General features: G+C 44.2%; 1 protein-coding gene across 1 annotated transcript in view; it reads right to left on the reverse strand.

The window, feature by feature from the left end:
- AKAP10 (A-kinase anchoring protein 10) overlaps positions 1 to 17,928 on the reverse strand; it is a 37,511-nt gene extending 19,583 nt beyond the window's left edge. The window contains exons 1-4 of the mRNA XM_075263669.1: positions 17,693 to 17,928; positions 6,139 to 6,183; positions 5,126 to 5,314; positions 3,299 to 3,823 (exon numbers count right to left, since the gene is read on the reverse strand). Of these exons, the coding sequence (XP_075119770.1) occupies positions 3,299 to 3,823; positions 5,126 to 5,314; positions 6,139 to 6,183; positions 17,693 to 17,714 (781 nt within the window). The 5' untranslated portion in view covers positions 17,715 to 17,928. The remainder of the gene's footprint in view (positions 1 to 3,298; positions 3,824 to 5,125; positions 5,315 to 6,138; positions 6,184 to 17,692) is intronic.
- Between the last annotated feature and the right edge of the window lie 359 nt (positions 17,929 to 18,287).

Raw genomic sequence — 18,287 nt, forward strand, 5'->3', positions numbered from 1 at the left:
GGCATTTGGGTCCATTTTGCAATCCCTTTTTCCTCCAAACAGTTTTTTTTGGCAGATAACCACTGAAAAATCAGTCAAAAAAAAAAAAAAACCTACATAGAGGCCACCGATGTCACTCGTAATACTCCTTTAAATTTCCAGGCATTTCCCTAAATCCATCAGCAAACTACTGGTTAATATTCACACCAGTCAGGCTGAGTTCTTATCCGAATCAAGACTCTGTTGGAACGTTGGAGAGTTTGTCACAGAGTTTGCCCAAAATCAGCGGAGCCACTTTCAGTTTCAAAACAAGGGAAACCCAACGCACCCCATTATACTCAATGGGGTCCACCGAGGTCCATGTGTCACTGCTGTTTTAGCGGTCAGCCTCTCCAAACTAGTGCGAGCCTAGCATCAATATTCTGTCCAGGAAACAGCTAGATTTTGTTTCAATACTTCTTATCTTCCCAGTAATGCTACTAATGAATAACAACAGAAAATATTAGATGGAGACCGTAGCCAAGCAGGTTTGATGAGAATTTCAGCCCTTAAGTTAAGTCTATACACAAGGCAGAACTTCGCACTGATTTTAAGACGGATTGCAGAGCTCTTCCTCACCGTCCTCTTCCATTTCTGCCATGTGAACATACCCTTACACCAAAAGAGTCACCAAATCTCTTTGCCTCCAATGCAAGGGATACCCGTTCACATACACCAGAGAGATCCACTCAAATTTTAAATCATATCTTGGGGGGGAGCATCCTCATGTTCAATATTTTTATTGATTCTGCTAGAAAAAGTTATTGATAAGCCCCATGCCAGATCATACAGCTCTATCCAGAAACAAGAGGGTCCATAGAAATTATTTGGACTTCAAAGGGTTTTCTGTTTTTAGTGTAGTTTGAGGACTCATCCTTAGGATAGGTCACCAATATCAGATTGGTAGGGGTCCCTGCAGACGGGACCCCATACCATTCAGACTCCTAGGCTCTTCAATGAATACCAATAGCAGCGCTGTACACTGAATAGTGGCAATACTTGGTATTGCAGAGGATCTGTGGGATTCCAGGGTGTCAGAACTCCCAAAACCATCGGCCATTGATGACCTAATCCAAGGCTAGGCTAAGTCAGGCTTATAATTACTTGTTTATAGCTTTCGCCACAAATTCAGTCAATTTGCAACTTTTTGATTCAAGGCCTATTTACACGTTACGCTAGGTTCACACCTGCATTCAGGGTCTCCGTTCTATGGTTTCCGTCTTCTGCATGCCAGAAGAAGGAAACCATAGACCGGGTCCGGCCGTGAGCGTTTTACGCTCTCGGCCGCGAAACCGTTTTTTTTAATCCGGACACAGAGTACTGCATGTCCGACTCTGTGTCCGGATTATAAAACCCGGTTTCGCGGCGGAGAGCATAAAACGCTCACCGCCGCTCACGGCTGGACTTCTCTCTCACCCATTCAAATGAATGGGTGAGAAAGCCTCCTGCAGGTTTCCGTCTCCTGCCTCTGTTTTATGCAGGAAACGGAAACCTGAAGTACGGAGAGGAGAACGCAGATGTGAACGAGCCCTTACACTTGTGACCTACAATACAATCTAGCGTCCATACAAGGTGATGTACTAATAGCTTTACTAGTGAGGAAACATTACATCTCCATATGTGGCCCTGAGGCATGAATGGTGCCCCAAACATGAGCAATCCCAGGAGGGAGCTAAACGGTCACATGGCTAAATTTGGAGTTGAATGTAAGGTGGTTTATGCTTCAAAAATCAGCTCAAAATACCACCTGAAAGCTGCCTTCAACTGAAAAGAATGACGAATGCAGATTTTTTTTTTCAGCTAACAAAAATAAGCACCATGCTGGATGTCCAGGGCAGGTTCACATCTGCGCCCGGTCTCCGTTTGTAGGTTTCAGTCTTCTGCCGACAGGAGACTGAAACCCGGCAGATAATGTCCACCCATGAACGCCTGTGAGCATTTTGTGGTCTCCGTGGCGAAACTGTTTTTTTTTTGTTTGTTTGTTTTTTTAACTAAACACAAAGTCCTACATGTCCAACTTTGCGTCCGGTAAAAAAAATTAAAAAAAATAAAACGGTTTCGCCGCAGAGACCACAAAACGCTCACGGGCGGACACTTTGCAAACCCATTCAAATGAATGGGTTTGAAAAGTGACTGCCGGTTTCCGTCTCCTGTCTAGTTTCTCGGGCAGAAGACAAAAACCTAAAAGCGGAGACCGGGGCGCAGGTGTTAACCCACCCTCAGCTGGTTTCCACCTGATAACTCCCACTGTAGTGAACGAGAAGAAGAACAATTCAGCTTCAAATTCCTCAAGCTGAATTTTTCACATGGAGGAATTGGGGGCCGATTTTGAGTTCGATTCTGTGACGTCCCATTTCCGGAAACGGTGAAACGGAACACCACCGGGAGATTAGGCGATGTGCCCGATATGGGTAACTATACTTTTTTTTTTTTTTTTTTTTTTTTTTTAAAGGGACTAAATTAGAAGTTAAGTGGGGAAGCGGTTTTAGCTTAGTATTAAAGTTTTAGTTTACGCAGGACAACCCCTTTAGGAATAAACTACTTGGCCTATATAAAAGGTCAATGATGACTGATAAAGTATCATCCCGACCAGATCCATGCCCTGTGTAAGTGGGCATACAACTTGCCTCCTCGTACAGATGCCAAATGTTCAGCATTATCTTTATCAATCAATAAAGCAAGTGCAATAGGAAGTAGCTAAAGATAACTTGAGGAAGTAGGTGTAGGCCACGAATCTGTTCCTTATGCAGCTGGTAGAAGTGTTCCTATATATACCAACCAGATTCTTGTTTATACTTGTGTAATCTATCTATCTACTTGTGTAATCCAGTGTCATCCTCAAACCACCATGTAAAGCTTTTACTGACCATTAATGCAAATATGAGAAGAAGCCATTCACCATTACAGCCTTAAGACCATGTAAGCAGCGTCATATCTGTTATATATGTGTGTACTAGTAGCCAACGTTCCTCTTTTTATTGCGATTTAGGATATGTCGGTCAGGACTGAAACCACAGTCATTTAGGATAGCGGATACATAATGAATATTACATTAAATACATGTTTCTGTTGTAGATAATTATACATATCTGTATTACCCACCTCTCCTAGGCTCCGATACCACTCCCTGCCTACCCACTCCACAGTTCTGGGCACTACTGCGTTCTTGCATCAAATGCGCGCAACAATACCATCCCTCTACACCAGAAAACTGGCAGAGAGGGATTGACAAATTTCCCCCATTTTATGAGAAACAACATAACTAAAGTATCTGACTTACTCTTCATTAATTTCTGGGACATGTCTGCTTCATGTGTCGGGCTTTCTCGGTTTGATGCGTTACGCATGGAAGACTGCTCGCAGGGGGGTAAGGTCTTGTCCTTAGACAGTTCTAGCTGACCGGCCGGTGTGCTTCCCATCTTCTGTTTAGTCTGTGAGCGAGGTGAAGCACTGTGAGGATTTGCTTTCAATCTGGACGTATGGTGTGGAGCTTTAGAGCAATCTTGGTCCTGCTGTGAAGCAGGAGGAGATGTTGCTGACTGATCTGGCCTTTTCGGAGAGGGCGACACGGGCTCTGCCAAAGTGCTGTGCTTGACTGTATTTAAGCTGAATGCTCTGATGCGCGACCAGGTAGTGGAGTTAAAACTTTTAGCCTCCAACCAGAACTTCACTAAATGTTCCATCCGGCGGAGCTCCATAAACTGAATAAAATAAGGGAGAGCCACATTGTCTAGTAAGACTTGTTCAAGAGTTTTTGAAAGACTTGACTTTGCATCTTGAGACTCATAATTCAGACACGATCGGCCTGGAAGAGGAGACAAAGGAAAAGAAGTTATATTCTAGGCACACCTGCTTCTATACATGCAGTCATCTTCACGTGTTCAGAGATGAAGAAGTCTAAAGCAACTTAAAGGGGTTATGGCAAGGAAACAGTTCTGGCAGTGTACATATTTTCACCAGGGCTAGTTCACACTGGGGTTGTAACCGTGTATTTTGGTCCTGATTTTGAAGCGGGAAGCCACATCAGAATAGGACCAAAAAGCGCCTGCAATGAATGGGCCTAGTCGGGAGGGTGCTATCGCGAGGTGGACGCCAGGGCTGAATCAGCAGCAGAATCCGCCTGAAGAAAGGGCAGCTCGCTTCTATTTTCTGTCAGCGGGAACATACCACTCACGGAAAAAAGGAAGCTAGCGGCCTACATAGACCTCTATTGTGAGGGGGCGGATTCTGAGGTGGATTCGGCGTCACAATCTGCCCCCACTTGCCCAGTGTGAACGAGCCCTTACTAATATAGATAGCGGCTGGTTCCAAGCTTTTAGTGGAGCCGTCGGGGCTATTTCAGCCTGCTTTTCTGATACTCAAACACTTTGTCTCATGACCAATTTCTGGTCCTCCATGAGCGTTATGAATCAGTACAATGAGGGACCAGCAGCTTATATTAGTGAGTTGAGTCTTGGTCAACTTTGATGCTTTTCCGTTCCCCTTTAAAATGGAATTTTCTAAACCCATATCTATTTTTCATACTGATGACCTATCCACAGACTAGGTCATCATTGGGAGTCCCATCATCCATGGGAGTCCAGCCTCCAGGTGCGTGAAGCACCTCTCCAATACAAGTAATAGGTGCGGCAAAGCAGTCCCATCCACTAAAATAGTGGAGCTTAAGGAGAACTGAGCACACAAGCCATAAAATGGCTGCTTGGGCATGCGCATTCGGCTCTGCCCGAACCCAGAGTGACAGAGCCAATTGCGCTTGTCCAAGATTTTAGATAGGTACAGCGTGACGTCAAAGGCCTGTGTAAGGCACAAGTTGTGAAGAAGAAGAGGGGGGGGGGGGACGGAGGACAAGCATCAAAAGGCGGTGGACATGTATAACACGGGGGGTGCTCAGAGCTCTGGGAGAACGCCCCCGGTGCTCTGTGATTCTCATTAGCATACCAGAAGAAACCAAATTTTGAAAAAACGTCAGGGAGATTCAAAGTAGTAAAGATAAGAGTAGAATAACCTTTTTAAAGGCTATTCCAACGTGCCATTAGTTAAAAATTAGTTTTTCAAATGACAGACTCCTATAAGCACAATATAGCCAAGTTAGGACTAGGCCTCTTACCAAGATCTCCAAAATGTGTAGGTTCCATGTGAGTCGGCTGCTTTTTGAGTGCAGCAGTCCTACTGCTTGAGTAACAGTCCATATTGGCCGATATGGCATTGATAGCCACATGGCTTGGTCCAGCGGCCTCCAGCAAGGCATGGTTTTTTGGACTTCTTGATGGGGAATGTACTGGTGCAGGGGAAATTTCTAAGAGGAAAAAATGAAAAATGACGACAATAAAAAAAAAAAATTGTTACTTTAGCGGATAAGAAAACAATACATTATATTCTTGGCTACAAAAGACACATGGGAAGATTTATGAAGACGGCCATTACTGACGCAAGTCTTTCTAGCTATTTGGAGGCGCACCCTCCAGCAGGTCTTGTCCAACTCTACCATAAGAATAAGGTCATACACGGGAGGGGAAATTTATGGCAGCTCATAGTTTGCATACATTTCCCACATCATATACTCCAGATTTCTGGTGTATATTATGATTAACTTGGAGAGTCTTATAATCAAGCCCCTTCAAAAAGTGGTATTTCTTTAAGCAAAAAAATAAATTAAAAAAAGTGTATGCCTTGTATGCCAGAAAACCGCTATATAAGACATAAATCTGCAACAATGACTTTACAAAACACCACAAATAGTAGGCCATCAATATCAGATTGGTAGTGATCTGACAACCGAAAATCCCAAGAATCAGCTGATCAAAGAGGCGATGGCACTCGGGCGAACTCTATGGCCTCTGCACTGTGCACTGTGCCAGGCCCAGAGTCGTTGACATGAATTGGATTGAACTGCAGAAGGATCAGGTGAGTGGACATAACATTGGCTAATGGGAAGAGACTGTAGCACTAGTCTGAGCGCCATGGTCCCTTCAATCAGCTGATCGGTGACCAAACCTAAGGGCAAAGCAACAATATAAATGTCTCCTTTAACAGAAACGTGTAAATACCGCAACTTAGCTACAACACATTTGTCCACATTTATCTTTACGGTGTGGAAATACAATAGTTAAACAGCATTACCTTTAAATACTTTGACATCTGGCTTGTCTTGATCTTTTCCTTTCACTGTGGGTGAGAAAACAATGGTTAGCAAAGGTTGTTAGTTTGTACATATTAGTGAACTCAGAGCTGAGGGCTAGCTCACACGGGGCAAGAGGGGGCGGATTTTGGTGCAGAATCCACCTCAAAATCCACCCCCTCACAATAGAGGTCTATGTAGACCACTAGCGTTCTTTTTTCCGCAAGCGGTTTGTTGTCCCATTGACATCAGTTATAGAATGACTGCAACAGACATTAACTGATGCACACTATGTCTGCATCCGTTCCCATTAAATCTAATGTAAAAAAAAAACATCACAGATGATGCCCTCCTTCATGTTTGTTTACTTAAGTTTTTTTTTTAAATTGGGGTTATTGCAGACGAACACCCAACAGAGGGGCTCAATCTGCATTCATATTTTAAAGATATTACATAACTGAAGTGTGAACCTAGCCTTAAAACGTACCTCCATGTATAAACAACTTGTGAATAGTACAAATGAATAGCACAGATGACAAACTTTGGGAAATATATTTTCTTTACCACTTTTCAGGCAGTTACTGTCCCCATATTAGTCTATGAAGAAAGAGGGGGGGTAGAAGAGACACTCAATTTCTGCTCTTACACTATGCTATTCCTTGCTTTTTAAACACTACTAGGTTGTAGATAAGAAGCTGATAATACACAGAATGAGGAAATAAATCAATTAACCAGCAGGCAGGAGAATCCTACTCGGTCCCTCCCTGCTCCATAGAAATGTATGTGTGAGGCTGATCGGATGTTTGAAGGAATCGAGTGCTGTGATCTCTTCATCGCTTACATCAGTCTGTACACCACAGCGACATACACTTAGAAGTGGCTGTTCTTGGTATTGCAGAGCTGTCAAGTAATACTGCCGTTTAAGTCATCCAATAAGTGCAATAACATGTCTTACTGCTGGACAAACTCACATGATGCAGGCCCTCTACTAATCCATTCGTAACAAGAGGCAAGAACAAAGGGGTCTGTGTTTCAGCCGTTTATTAATATACATTCTTCTTTCATGGCCCTCTTTTTTCATTGAGCATGTGACTGCTCCAAGATTAACACTTAATAGACTGAGTGACCATTACATGTCAAGAGTATGAAATAGAAGAGATTCGCAGAGAGCAGTCAATCACCTACAGATACAGATTTTATCAGTAAAAGGGCTGTCCAGGAGTATACAGTATACCAGGAGTGTCCTATACTTCGGATAGGACATAAAAAGTAAATAGTCAAGGTGCAAGCCCAACTCTCACAGATCAGTGGTCCAGAACTACCAAGGTTGGAAAAAGTGCTGCAAGCTCAGTGTCATTGACTTGAATGGGACAATTTGCAGTAGCTGCCCCACCTGCTAGATGATGTATGGAGCAGGACTAGGTATAGCATCTGCACCCAGTGCAGTGGGTCCGTAAGGGTGCTGGGCGCAAGCCCTCACCGATCTACTATGGCTGACCTATAGCAAAGATAGGTCATTAATAATATACTCCTGCACAGCCCCTTAGGATAGATCACCGATATAGGATTAGTACAGCTCCAAGACCCAGGGCTCCCAGAGATTAGCTCTTTTCAGCAAAGTATATCAAACTGGAAGTAGATGGGTCTGAACACTGTGCATATACACAGTACACAGAGGCATCTGCTTCCGACACCATACACTGTGGTGAAAAAAGTTGATCAATGGGGTAGCGAGACTCCCACCGATCAGACATTGATGACCTCCTATAGTAAGGATAGGCAATTAATATGTGATCTTTGACCACCCCTTTAAGGCTCAGATTAATCATTCTGGTTTTCAATGCTTAAAGTATACGCTGGGACAGCTTGAGGCCTATATTCCCAAAGGTGCCCTATGCCTTCATTCATCTGACAAAGCCTAAGGTAAGGTGCATTTGGGATGTTTTATAAGATTTAGAGGACGACTTTCTCAGCTGTAGAAACCACGATGACTGGAAGATTGAACCAACAGGTACATTTTCACCCAATTAACCCATTAAGGTTAAAGGGGTATTCCCATGTCCCTTGCTCACCAGTCTTTGCTGCTGTAAAGACTTATTTCTTCCTGGTTTTCAGCGTCAATTAGTGGGTGGGCGGTGAGATGACGTCGCTTCTCTGCCGCTGGCCTTGCCTGTGCGCTCCCGATGCAGCTAGGCATCGGACATACAGTTCTTTAATAAGTCTCCCAGCCTTCATATATCTCCCAAGTATAAACTTCAGCTCCACTCATTCTGAACGTAAAACTTGTTCAGAATGAGCCCATAAAAGGCAGCTCCCATTTATTTCTATGGGTGCTGGCATTCGCGCGCTACCCATTGAAATGAATGGGAGGCTTTTTTACCTATTTCTTTCAATGTGATACACATGTATCACTTGGGAAATGAGCAGATAATCCCAAGGGCCATAGAAGCACAGTGTCAACAATGAAGTGAATAAATTAAGATAGTGGACAAACAAAGCAGTTTTGCTGAAGCAATGTATTTAGGAAAAGTTTTAAATCCAGGTAAACAAGCAGTATAGATAGGATCCTTGTGATGGGACCACCCCTTTAATGGATTGATGTAAAAACAAACAAACAAAAAAAACGAATACTCCAGGGATCCTTTAAATACACGGTCAGCTTGGTCGTGTGACTAGAGCAATAAGGTGCACACGTTTCATTCCACAACAGATAATATGTTTACGGGTTAAAACAAATACAAATCTGAAGACAATCTGGCAGACAAAGGAGCAGATGGTACAAGGTGTGAACAAACAGTATTTATATTTCTTGCTACTTTTGTAAATCAGTAAGACCCTTGTGAAGGAGTCTGCAGAATAAACTACTAGAGGTACAAAGTCCAGCTCAGCGCCAAGAAAGCACAGCAAGGAGTGAAATCTGGATTTAGAAAGGAGTTATGTGGTCGCTTAACACAAACAGCAGGAATTCTCCAGTTCCAGGATACGCTACTAGTACTACAGGACATGTCACTGCGATGCGGCTGTGCTGGATCCTGGGGCTGGGAGAGTAGGACCTAGATCAAGACTGCGAATAATTGGGCATTTTACCTCGATTACAATTAACGGCGGGTAATTATTAGACTGCGCCCCTTTACAGTATGAGTATGTGTTGGACATACCTCGCCAGATTTGGTCTGAAGAGACCCCAGACTAGAATAGCAGTTCCGATTCGGATTTGTTTGGTCCGAACAAAACTGCAGGTAGAACCTTGGCCTACGTTCACATTTGCGCCAAACAAAAAAAAAAGACTTCCACACACGGCTTTTTGTATCCACTGCTTGCAGTCTAAAAACAGACAGGTCAATGGAGTCCACCAGACTGTGTATAGCTGCTATTTTAGTACTCCTCCTATTCTAAATAAAGGCACCTGAATACAGAGACATATATTATTGGGGGGTCCCAAAGAGAAGTGTCCTAAAGTAGATCCTGCCTTCAGAAAATTTGTGAACCACAGATGTGAAATGTTCTGTCACGATACAGACTGGTGTGATATCCTGCAGCAATGACTCTGATACTGACACATACGAGGTGTGGAGCGCTCTTATGTTGTCAAACTGGAATGGCCATGTAGGAAAGAGACGGCACGCAACATCATCCGAGCACCATCACATCCAGGGCGGAGCATCTCAGCAACGTAACCGCACCGAAATATAGAGCCTTGTGCACATGGCAGAATTTTTCCACCACAGATATTGCACCAAATCAGTTGTAACAAATGTGGATTTTGCTGAGGAATTGCTTGTGAATTATCCTGCAGATTCCCTTCCTGTACATTACAGGCATGAGTGTATCGGCCATCAGGACAATTTTACTATCCATCGATTATGTTCCAAAATTTTTGCATGTAAATTGGGCCTTGAGGTTATAGCCCCAGATAGTGAACCGTAGCTAAAGAAACGCATCACATTAAAGTCCACAGAGCTTTCCTCTGCACACTTTCTGATCTTATTATACCTACAAAGAAAACGCCAGCATTTTTGCTGCAGATTATTTCTGCAAAGTGTGAATGGGATTAGCCAAAAGCCCATCCACACACAGTGTTTTTTGCTGCGTTTCACAATGTGAGGCTCCAGCAAAAAAACAGGATTTTCCCATCTAAGTCAATTACGCTGAGACTCCACGTTGCCGAAACACATCGATTTTTTTCTTATACTTTTCCCTTTTCCTCAATCCACTCCTGGCTTTGTCTCAAAAAAACTGCAGCAAAAAAAAGCTGTGTTTCCACAAAGTGGGGCCTCAACCTTAGAGTGAGGAGAACATCCAATATTAGGTTTTATTCTTATCCTCTCCTATGCACAGATGTTATTAGTATAAGGACTAACGCACATGACCATGTAGTAAGACAGTAGTCTAAGGGGGCATTCACACGATGTAACGCGGCGTTGACTCTGACACATAAACTCATGTCAGAATCAGCGCTGCTAAACAGAATCCCATTGACTTCAACACGTTCCGTTTAGCGCGTGTAACACATTGAAATCAATGGGTTAAAAAGGCTCCCATTGATTTCAATGTGTTGCCCGCACTAAATGGAACCCACTGAAGTCAATAGGATTCTGTTTTGCAGCGCTGATTCTGACATGAGTTTACGTGTCAGAGTCAACGCCGCATTACATCGTGTGAATGCCCCCTAATATGGAGCTCAGCGAGTCTCCTCTGCTGTGGCTATACAAGAAATATCTGGTTGGAATCCCTCTTTAGATCCCTCTGCCGAGTACTGTGCCCTTTAGTTTCCATTAGCTTTGTATGGCAAACAGTGCACGGAAAAGAAAACATTAGTCGTCTCTCAGTAGACATGAGGCGGCTCAGTGTAGCGAGGCAGCGGCCTTTTACAATAAATTCCATATTAGGATCAGCTTGGAAAGAAATTATTATTAGTAGTAACTTGCTTTACGAGAATTCCCATCTATAGTGTATTCCATCAAAGTCATTAGGATAGGTTATCAATATTAAACCAGTGGGGGTCTAGCACATGGCAGGTGTGCAGAGCAGCCGTGTAAAGAGGCGCAGCACTCACGCACTTCCATTGGCGGCCCCTATTCACCAATACTGTGCATGGCTATGGAAACTAGAACATGTACAAAACCATTTGCAATGTCAGTCAATGGAGGCTACTGATGAACGTGCCAGGTCACATGACCCTCCCTCAGAAGCCATGTCTGAATGCAGCGCTGGAGCCACAGCGTCCGAGTAAGCAGTGTGGGCCTGTATGAAGGAGAGTGCACATGGGCAGACCTGGAAGACCTTACGTCAGTACATTACCTGCTGTTTATAGAAAAATACAGAGGGCAAGAATAAAGTGCCAACCCCTTTAGGCCGGGGACACACATAGCACACCTGCAGAAAAAGCCAAAGCCAAGCACCTGCACCAAGCAGCCTCCGACATGGACTGTTTAACCCTCTGATTCCTGTATCATGATGTAAGGAACTCCCTGCTTTCACCAGGTCTTATTAGTTCTGTCATTAAATATTGGGGAACCCCTGGACACCTAGAAACCTGCTGTTCAGGCACTGGTGTTATACACCTTCAGAAGCTCTCACCAGAACAGTCATTCAGCAGACAGCTAATCCCCTCATTCTCCCACAGATATGCACACTCCGTTTGGCCTAGCATATACAGCATAAAAGCATAAGCTGTTGTGAGACACCTTTTGTGGAGTCTTATCCCCACTGAGAACAACCAGATAAGAAGCTAAAAATTCAATATGCCCAATTCTTCCATCCCTTGAAATCACCTATTGTGGATGAGAAACCCTCAAACAAGATTGCATGGGCGGACTGAGGTGGGGGGAGAATTTTTAACTTTTTTTTTTTTTTTTAATTATTTGACTCAGTCGTGTGCATATAGCCTTGTGTGTTTAAGGAGTATTAAGCCTTGCTCTGAGGTGCAAAGAGACGCTGGAGCCTCGAGGGGTCCAAAGACCTCTCTACAACATATGATGCCAGGATCATAAAAAGCTCAAGGTAAGTGGGGGCCCCATTTCCTGTTTTGCATTGGGGACCAGGATCTTCAAGTTACGCCTCAGGATTTAGATATTTAGTGAAATGTGAAATATATATATATATATATATATATATATATATATATATATATATATTTTATAATAAATATATATTATATTTATTTATTATTAATTATCAATTATATATACACTCACCGGCCACTTTATTAGGTACACCTGTCCAACTGCTCGTTAACACTTAATTTCTAATCAGCCAATCACATGGCGGCAACTCAGTGCATTTAGGCATGTAGACATGGTCAAGACAATCTCCTGCAGTTCAAACCGAGCATCAGTATGGGGAAGAAAGGTGATTTGAGTGCCTTTGAACGTGGCATGGTTGTTGGTGCCAGAAGGGCTGGTCTGAGTATTTCAGAAACTGCTGATCTACTGGGATTTTCACGCACAACCATCTCTAGGGTTTACAGAGAATGGTCCGAAAAAGAAAAAACATCCAGTGAGCGGCAGTTCTGTGGGCGGAAATGCGTTGTTGATGCCAGAGGTCAGAGGAGAATGGCCAAACTGGTTCGAGCTGATAGAAAGGCAACAGTGACTCAAATAGCCACCCGTTACAACCAAGGTAGCCAGAAGAGCATCTCTGAACGCACAGTACGTCGAACTTTGAGGCAGATGGGCTACAGCAGCAGAAGACCACACCGGGTGCCACTCCTTTCAGCTAAGAACAGGAAACTGAGGCTACAATTTGCACAAGCTCATCGAAATTGGACAATTGAAGATTGGAAAAACGTTGCCTGGTCTGATGAGTCTCGATTTCTGCTGCGACATTCGGATGGTAGGGTCAGAATTTGGCGTCAACAACATGAAAGCATGGATCCATCCTGCCTTGTATCAACGGTTCAGGCTGGTGGTGGTGGTGTCATGGTGTGGGGAATATTTTCTTGGCACTCTTTGGGCCCCTTGGTACCAATTGAGCATCGTTGCAACGCCAAAGCCTACCTGAGTATTGTTGCTGACCATGTCCATCCCTTTATGACCACAATGTACCCAACATCTGATGGCTACTTTCAGCAGGATAATGCGCCATGTCATAAAGCTGGAATCATCTCAGACTGGTTTCTTGAACATGACAATGAGTTCACTGTACTCCAATGGCCTCCACAGTCACCAGATCTCAATCCAATACAGCATCTTTGGGATGTGGTGGAACGGGAGATTCGCATCATGGATGTGCAGCCGACAAATCTGCGGCAACTGTGTGATGCCATCATGTCAATATGGACCAAAATCTCTGAGGAATGCTTCCAGCACCTTGTTGAATCTATGTCACGAAGAATTGAGGCAGTTCTGAAGGCAAAAGGGGGTCCAACCCGTTACTAGCATGGTGTACCTAATAAAGTGGCCGGTGAGTGTATATTATATATATATGCGCCCAGAAAGGGGGAAATGAATGAATGAATGAATGAATGAATAAAAATGGCCAATTTCTACATGATCACGCATGGCCTCATACAGCTCCTGAAAGAAAAGAATAAGACGTCACAAAACGGGGAGAGAAAGAAAAAAAAACGTGAAAGAATGAGTGTATTAATAAAGCCTGCCATAATGGGTAAAAGGTAAAGATTCCTTTCTTCACTTGTATCTTTCCAGGATTTCTGTAAGAAGACGATTCTCTCACGCTGTCTGCGCCTCAGGCTACAAAATATCTTCAGCGGCAGAATGTGAAGAAAACTCTGACAGCGAACATTACAGAGGCCGGATTGTTCATTGTCCATTTAGAAACTGAAGAGTAAACGGACCTGTGTCCTATATAACCAACCTGCGCCCAAGACAGGACCGAGGCGCTGCTAGAGCTTCACTAAGTCACTCACATAGGGCACCCCCTTCCCTAAGTCATGGAGGGTGAATTGGGTCTCAGCGATCATGTGCGCCGAGGACTTCCGCTGGCACAAGCCAGACACCGGAGCACCGGGGACAGGCAATATTTTTGGTTTGGTTTATGATGTCACATTCAGCGACTCAGTCCCATTCAAGGGACTTTGCAGAGCTATGATACCAAGTATATCCATTGTGCAAATGTACAGCACTGTGATTGTAAATTACTGAAGAGGCCGCAGGACTCAACCTAAAGCTGCATCCTCTGCAAGCAGCTGATCAGCAGGGGTCCGTGTCAGATACGTCATCAATTATTTAGCCTGGAAAACCCCTTTAAAAACACATAGGGAATACCAGTCTTAATAAATTCAAAACAATGTGCGAGCTCAACTCCAAGGGCCGCTATGCTATCCCTCTCTTAAGTGGCCCATAGACGTTCAATATCATTGTGCAATGTGGGTTGCACAATATTTTGATGGCGGCCCCCAGACGGTCAATATTATCGTACAATATTTTGGTTTGTACAAAAGATTGTACCGTATGGAGGCGATATTGAAGGTTGTGCAATACATTGCGCAATCGTAAGCACAGATGTACAACCACATTGTGCAAACAGTCCCTGCCAGAAGTCAACATGTTGAGAGAAACTGAATTGTCTTGCGTGATGATTGCTGTGACCACAAGTCATTAAAAAAAAGGAAAGAAAAAAGGCTCGCAGAAAGGAAGAAAATGGGCCAAACTGTGGTTTATTAATAGGGAGAAGTTCACCCACGCCAAATTACTCAATGAACTGGGGCCACACGGTGGCTCAGTGGTTAGCACTGCAGCCTTGCAGCGCTGGAGTCCTGGTGTTCAAATCCTGTCAAGGGCAAAAAACCATCTGCAAGGAGTTTGTATGTTCTCCCCGTGTTTGCACGGATTTCCATCCCATATTCCAAAGACATACTGATAGGGAAAAATGTACATTGTGAGCTCCATTACTCAATGAACTGAGAGGAATTGAACCGCAACTTTGGACGGAGAATTATTTGATGAACTCCTCGCTTTGGTTACTCCTGAAATCGGTAAAAGGAACACTATCAAGCCCAAATACACATGCACAAAAAATTGTGCAATATTGCCAACAGACAGCACAATATCACCCGTTTGCACAATATATTTTCAAGATTTTGCACATCACACAATATATTGCACAACCTTTCAATATCGCCCACATACGATCAATTATATTGCACAAACCAAAATATTGCGCAATAATATTGACCGTCTAGGGGCCCCTTTACACATGGAAGAAGAAGAAACTCTTAGTCCAAATAGGTCAGAACTCACCAAAAATGGGGCAATTTACCAAATGATATCCTGGCCCCAAACTACATGTATAGTAATGACTACATAGGTGTGGACATAATGGTAGAGATGACAGACGCTCCTCACACCGCAGGGTCAAGCTCGGCGTCTGGACCTTCGTACATATCTACTCTGCTAACAGAGATGCTCCAACTTTGGTAGAGGTCCCCGGGGTCAGACCCCATACAGTGCTGGTTTATTGTAGCGCTCGGCCTCAGACTTCTGACAGATCTTCCACTGGAAAAATACTCACAGATTCTGCTGATGGATATTTCCGTCATGTCAACTTACCCTAACAAGTACTGACCCCCATCACAGCCGGCGCTCTTCTCCACAGACCCAGCATAAGTAAGGCTGAGCTCACAAGGCCGTATTCTGCTCAGTATATTACATCCCATTCTGCCAATATGTAAATGAGATCTTTGAAGCAATCTCAACACCTAGAGCTCATTTGCATATTGACAAAAACAGTGATCGCTCGGCATCGCTTCATAAGGGGGAAAACAGATGACCCTACCCTATCTATTTGAGATATTGGGCTTTGGGGGACTCTCTTTAAACCCCTTTAGTGGCCATGTAGATATACAAAGCAGTCATGTGACCCTGATGCGGCAGACGACGGTGAGATCTAACACCAAAGTGCCGCAGACTCAATAGAGCAGGGGTAGGGAACATACGGCTCTTCAGCTGTTGCAAAACTACAACTCCCAGCATGCATACTTGCTCTGCTGTTCTTGGAACTCCCATGGAACTGAATGGAGCATGCTGGGAGTTGTAGTTTCACAACAGCTGGAGAGCCGAAGGTTCCCTACCCCTGCAATAGAGACTGACATCTGCGCAGATTTAGGTGGAAGGAAAGATAACAAGGCACAAGCACCTGTATAACCCCTACCTGTCATGTACACAATGGTTGGACTATATGAGTCACCCGCTCACTTGATATCCCCATAGATTTCTACATTAGATGTGATATGACATTAAGAGACTTTTGGGGTATGTAGCCGCCTTGGCCTTTACCAGATATGACATCATATAATCCTGCATGATGTCAGAGTCATATGCTTCAGCTAAGGAGAATCTGTCCGCTCTCCTGACGCGTCTGCTATAGTAAAGAACAACTCTGGAGTGTCTTCTGTTATAACTCTGCGCTGGGCCGCTCCTCTGTTACTCCTCCTGTCACTGAAAAAGGGACATCTGAAAATGTGAGAACAGCGCATTATAAATGGTTCTTGTAGTAGGTGTGTTACCAGTTACCTATCAATTTAGTCACACCCTACCAGGAAGAGTAACAGAGGAAAAGTAGAAAATAATTCTTAGGGTTAGTTCACACGTAATAACGTGTGGCTTATTTTGGCAGTGGAAAAAAAAAGCTTCCTAATTAGGAAGCTTTTTTGGAGCTTTTTTTTTTTTTTTTGTAAAAACAGCTTTAAAAAAAGCCAGGCTGCTTTCCCCTCCTGTAAAGTGAATGGGCTGAAAAAATCGTGTCACGTTTTTTTGCAAAAAAAAGAGCGTTGCTTATTTTTGCAAAAAAGGCACGGTTTTCGCCTCCCATTCACTTCTATTGCTTTCTTCAGGCGGAAAACGCCTGAAGAAAGGTCATGTCGCTTCTTTTTCTCTGCTAGCAGTCTCCATAGACTAATATTGTATGGAGGAGGATTATTATGACGTGGATTCCGCTGTCAAAATCCTCCTCCGTGTCCCCGTGTGAACTAGCCCTTAGACAATGCGTAGCAGAATTCTTAGTTCAATGAGATTACTAAGAAAAAAAAAAGATGTTAGGGGAGAAATGTAATGTGTGCTCTTAAGACTTGTGACTGTCAGAGGATCAGAACAATGGACAAGCGGCCCGCTACAATTGTGGTTACATATGGGGACAGACGGACCCCACTGACTAGAATGGTTTTCGTTGCTTTCAAACTGAAGAAGTAATCCATGCAGGAATTGTTCATCCCTCTTTTCAGGCAGACATTGCAAAGGAATCTTGGCGCAAATGTGAACATAGACTTATAGTGTGAACTGATGACAAGGCTCAGAGCAATGACAAGGACAGGCTTCTTATACCCCCTGCATTCATCTCTATGGGGCTGCCATACCTCCTTTGTCCTGACCCTCATGGATCTGACCCCGGATTCTTCAGAGATGAGACTTGCAGCTAGGTCAGTGACTACTCAGCAGCACACTACAGGTGGAGTGCCCCTTTAAGAGTCCCCCTGGAGCAGACACATCCCGGCTGTCACACCCAGCTCGTCCCATCCCCTGCACTGCCACCCGCACAGCGCCGCACATCGGTCACCTGACCGCTCCCCTGTAGCCGGCTGTCAACGGCAGCTCCTACCTTTCCTGCGGAAGAAGGACATGGCGCCGCCGGCTCCCTGGACGTGCCCGGCTCACTCAGCGCATACTGGGGCGCCCCGGCTCCCCTCACCCAACACACGGGACGCCGGGGACGCCGCTGCCGGAGCTTTGCGGTTACAAGGAGCCCCTCTCCCCGCAGTCCTAGCATGAATGACACTTCCTCCTCCTTCCTCCGGCCGCAGCTCCAGCCCCCGCCATATTGTCAACAGCACAATCTTCCGGGGAAATGCGCAGGATTCTGGGTAATTACCTCAACCTGCTGACTCCCGGGCGGCCATCTTTACTAAGGGCAATGGACGATGGCGCTCACTTCTTGTGAGGGATGCCGGGATTTGTAGTTTGTAGTGAAACACTTTCCTATGGTTTTACTTATAACATACTGTATATTCTCAAGGACTCATTTTGTTGTTTTGTGACCTGTTTAGCAGCTATAACTACATATACTTATACATTAGTCATATCCTTTCTCTGACTTTCTGTGACATGTACATAGTTGTGTTTCCTGTAGTGTCACTTATGCTAAAGTTGTAAATAAAAGCAAATAAAGAAATTTGGGCTTTACATCTCTTGTAGGT

This window comes from Leptodactylus fuscus, chromosome 2 (genome assembly GCF_031893055.1).
Source record: "Leptodactylus fuscus isolate aLepFus1 chromosome 2, aLepFus1.hap2, whole genome shotgun sequence".
In the NCBI taxonomy this organism is placed as follows: domain Eukaryota; kingdom Metazoa; phylum Chordata; class Amphibia; order Anura; family Leptodactylidae; genus Leptodactylus; species Leptodactylus fuscus.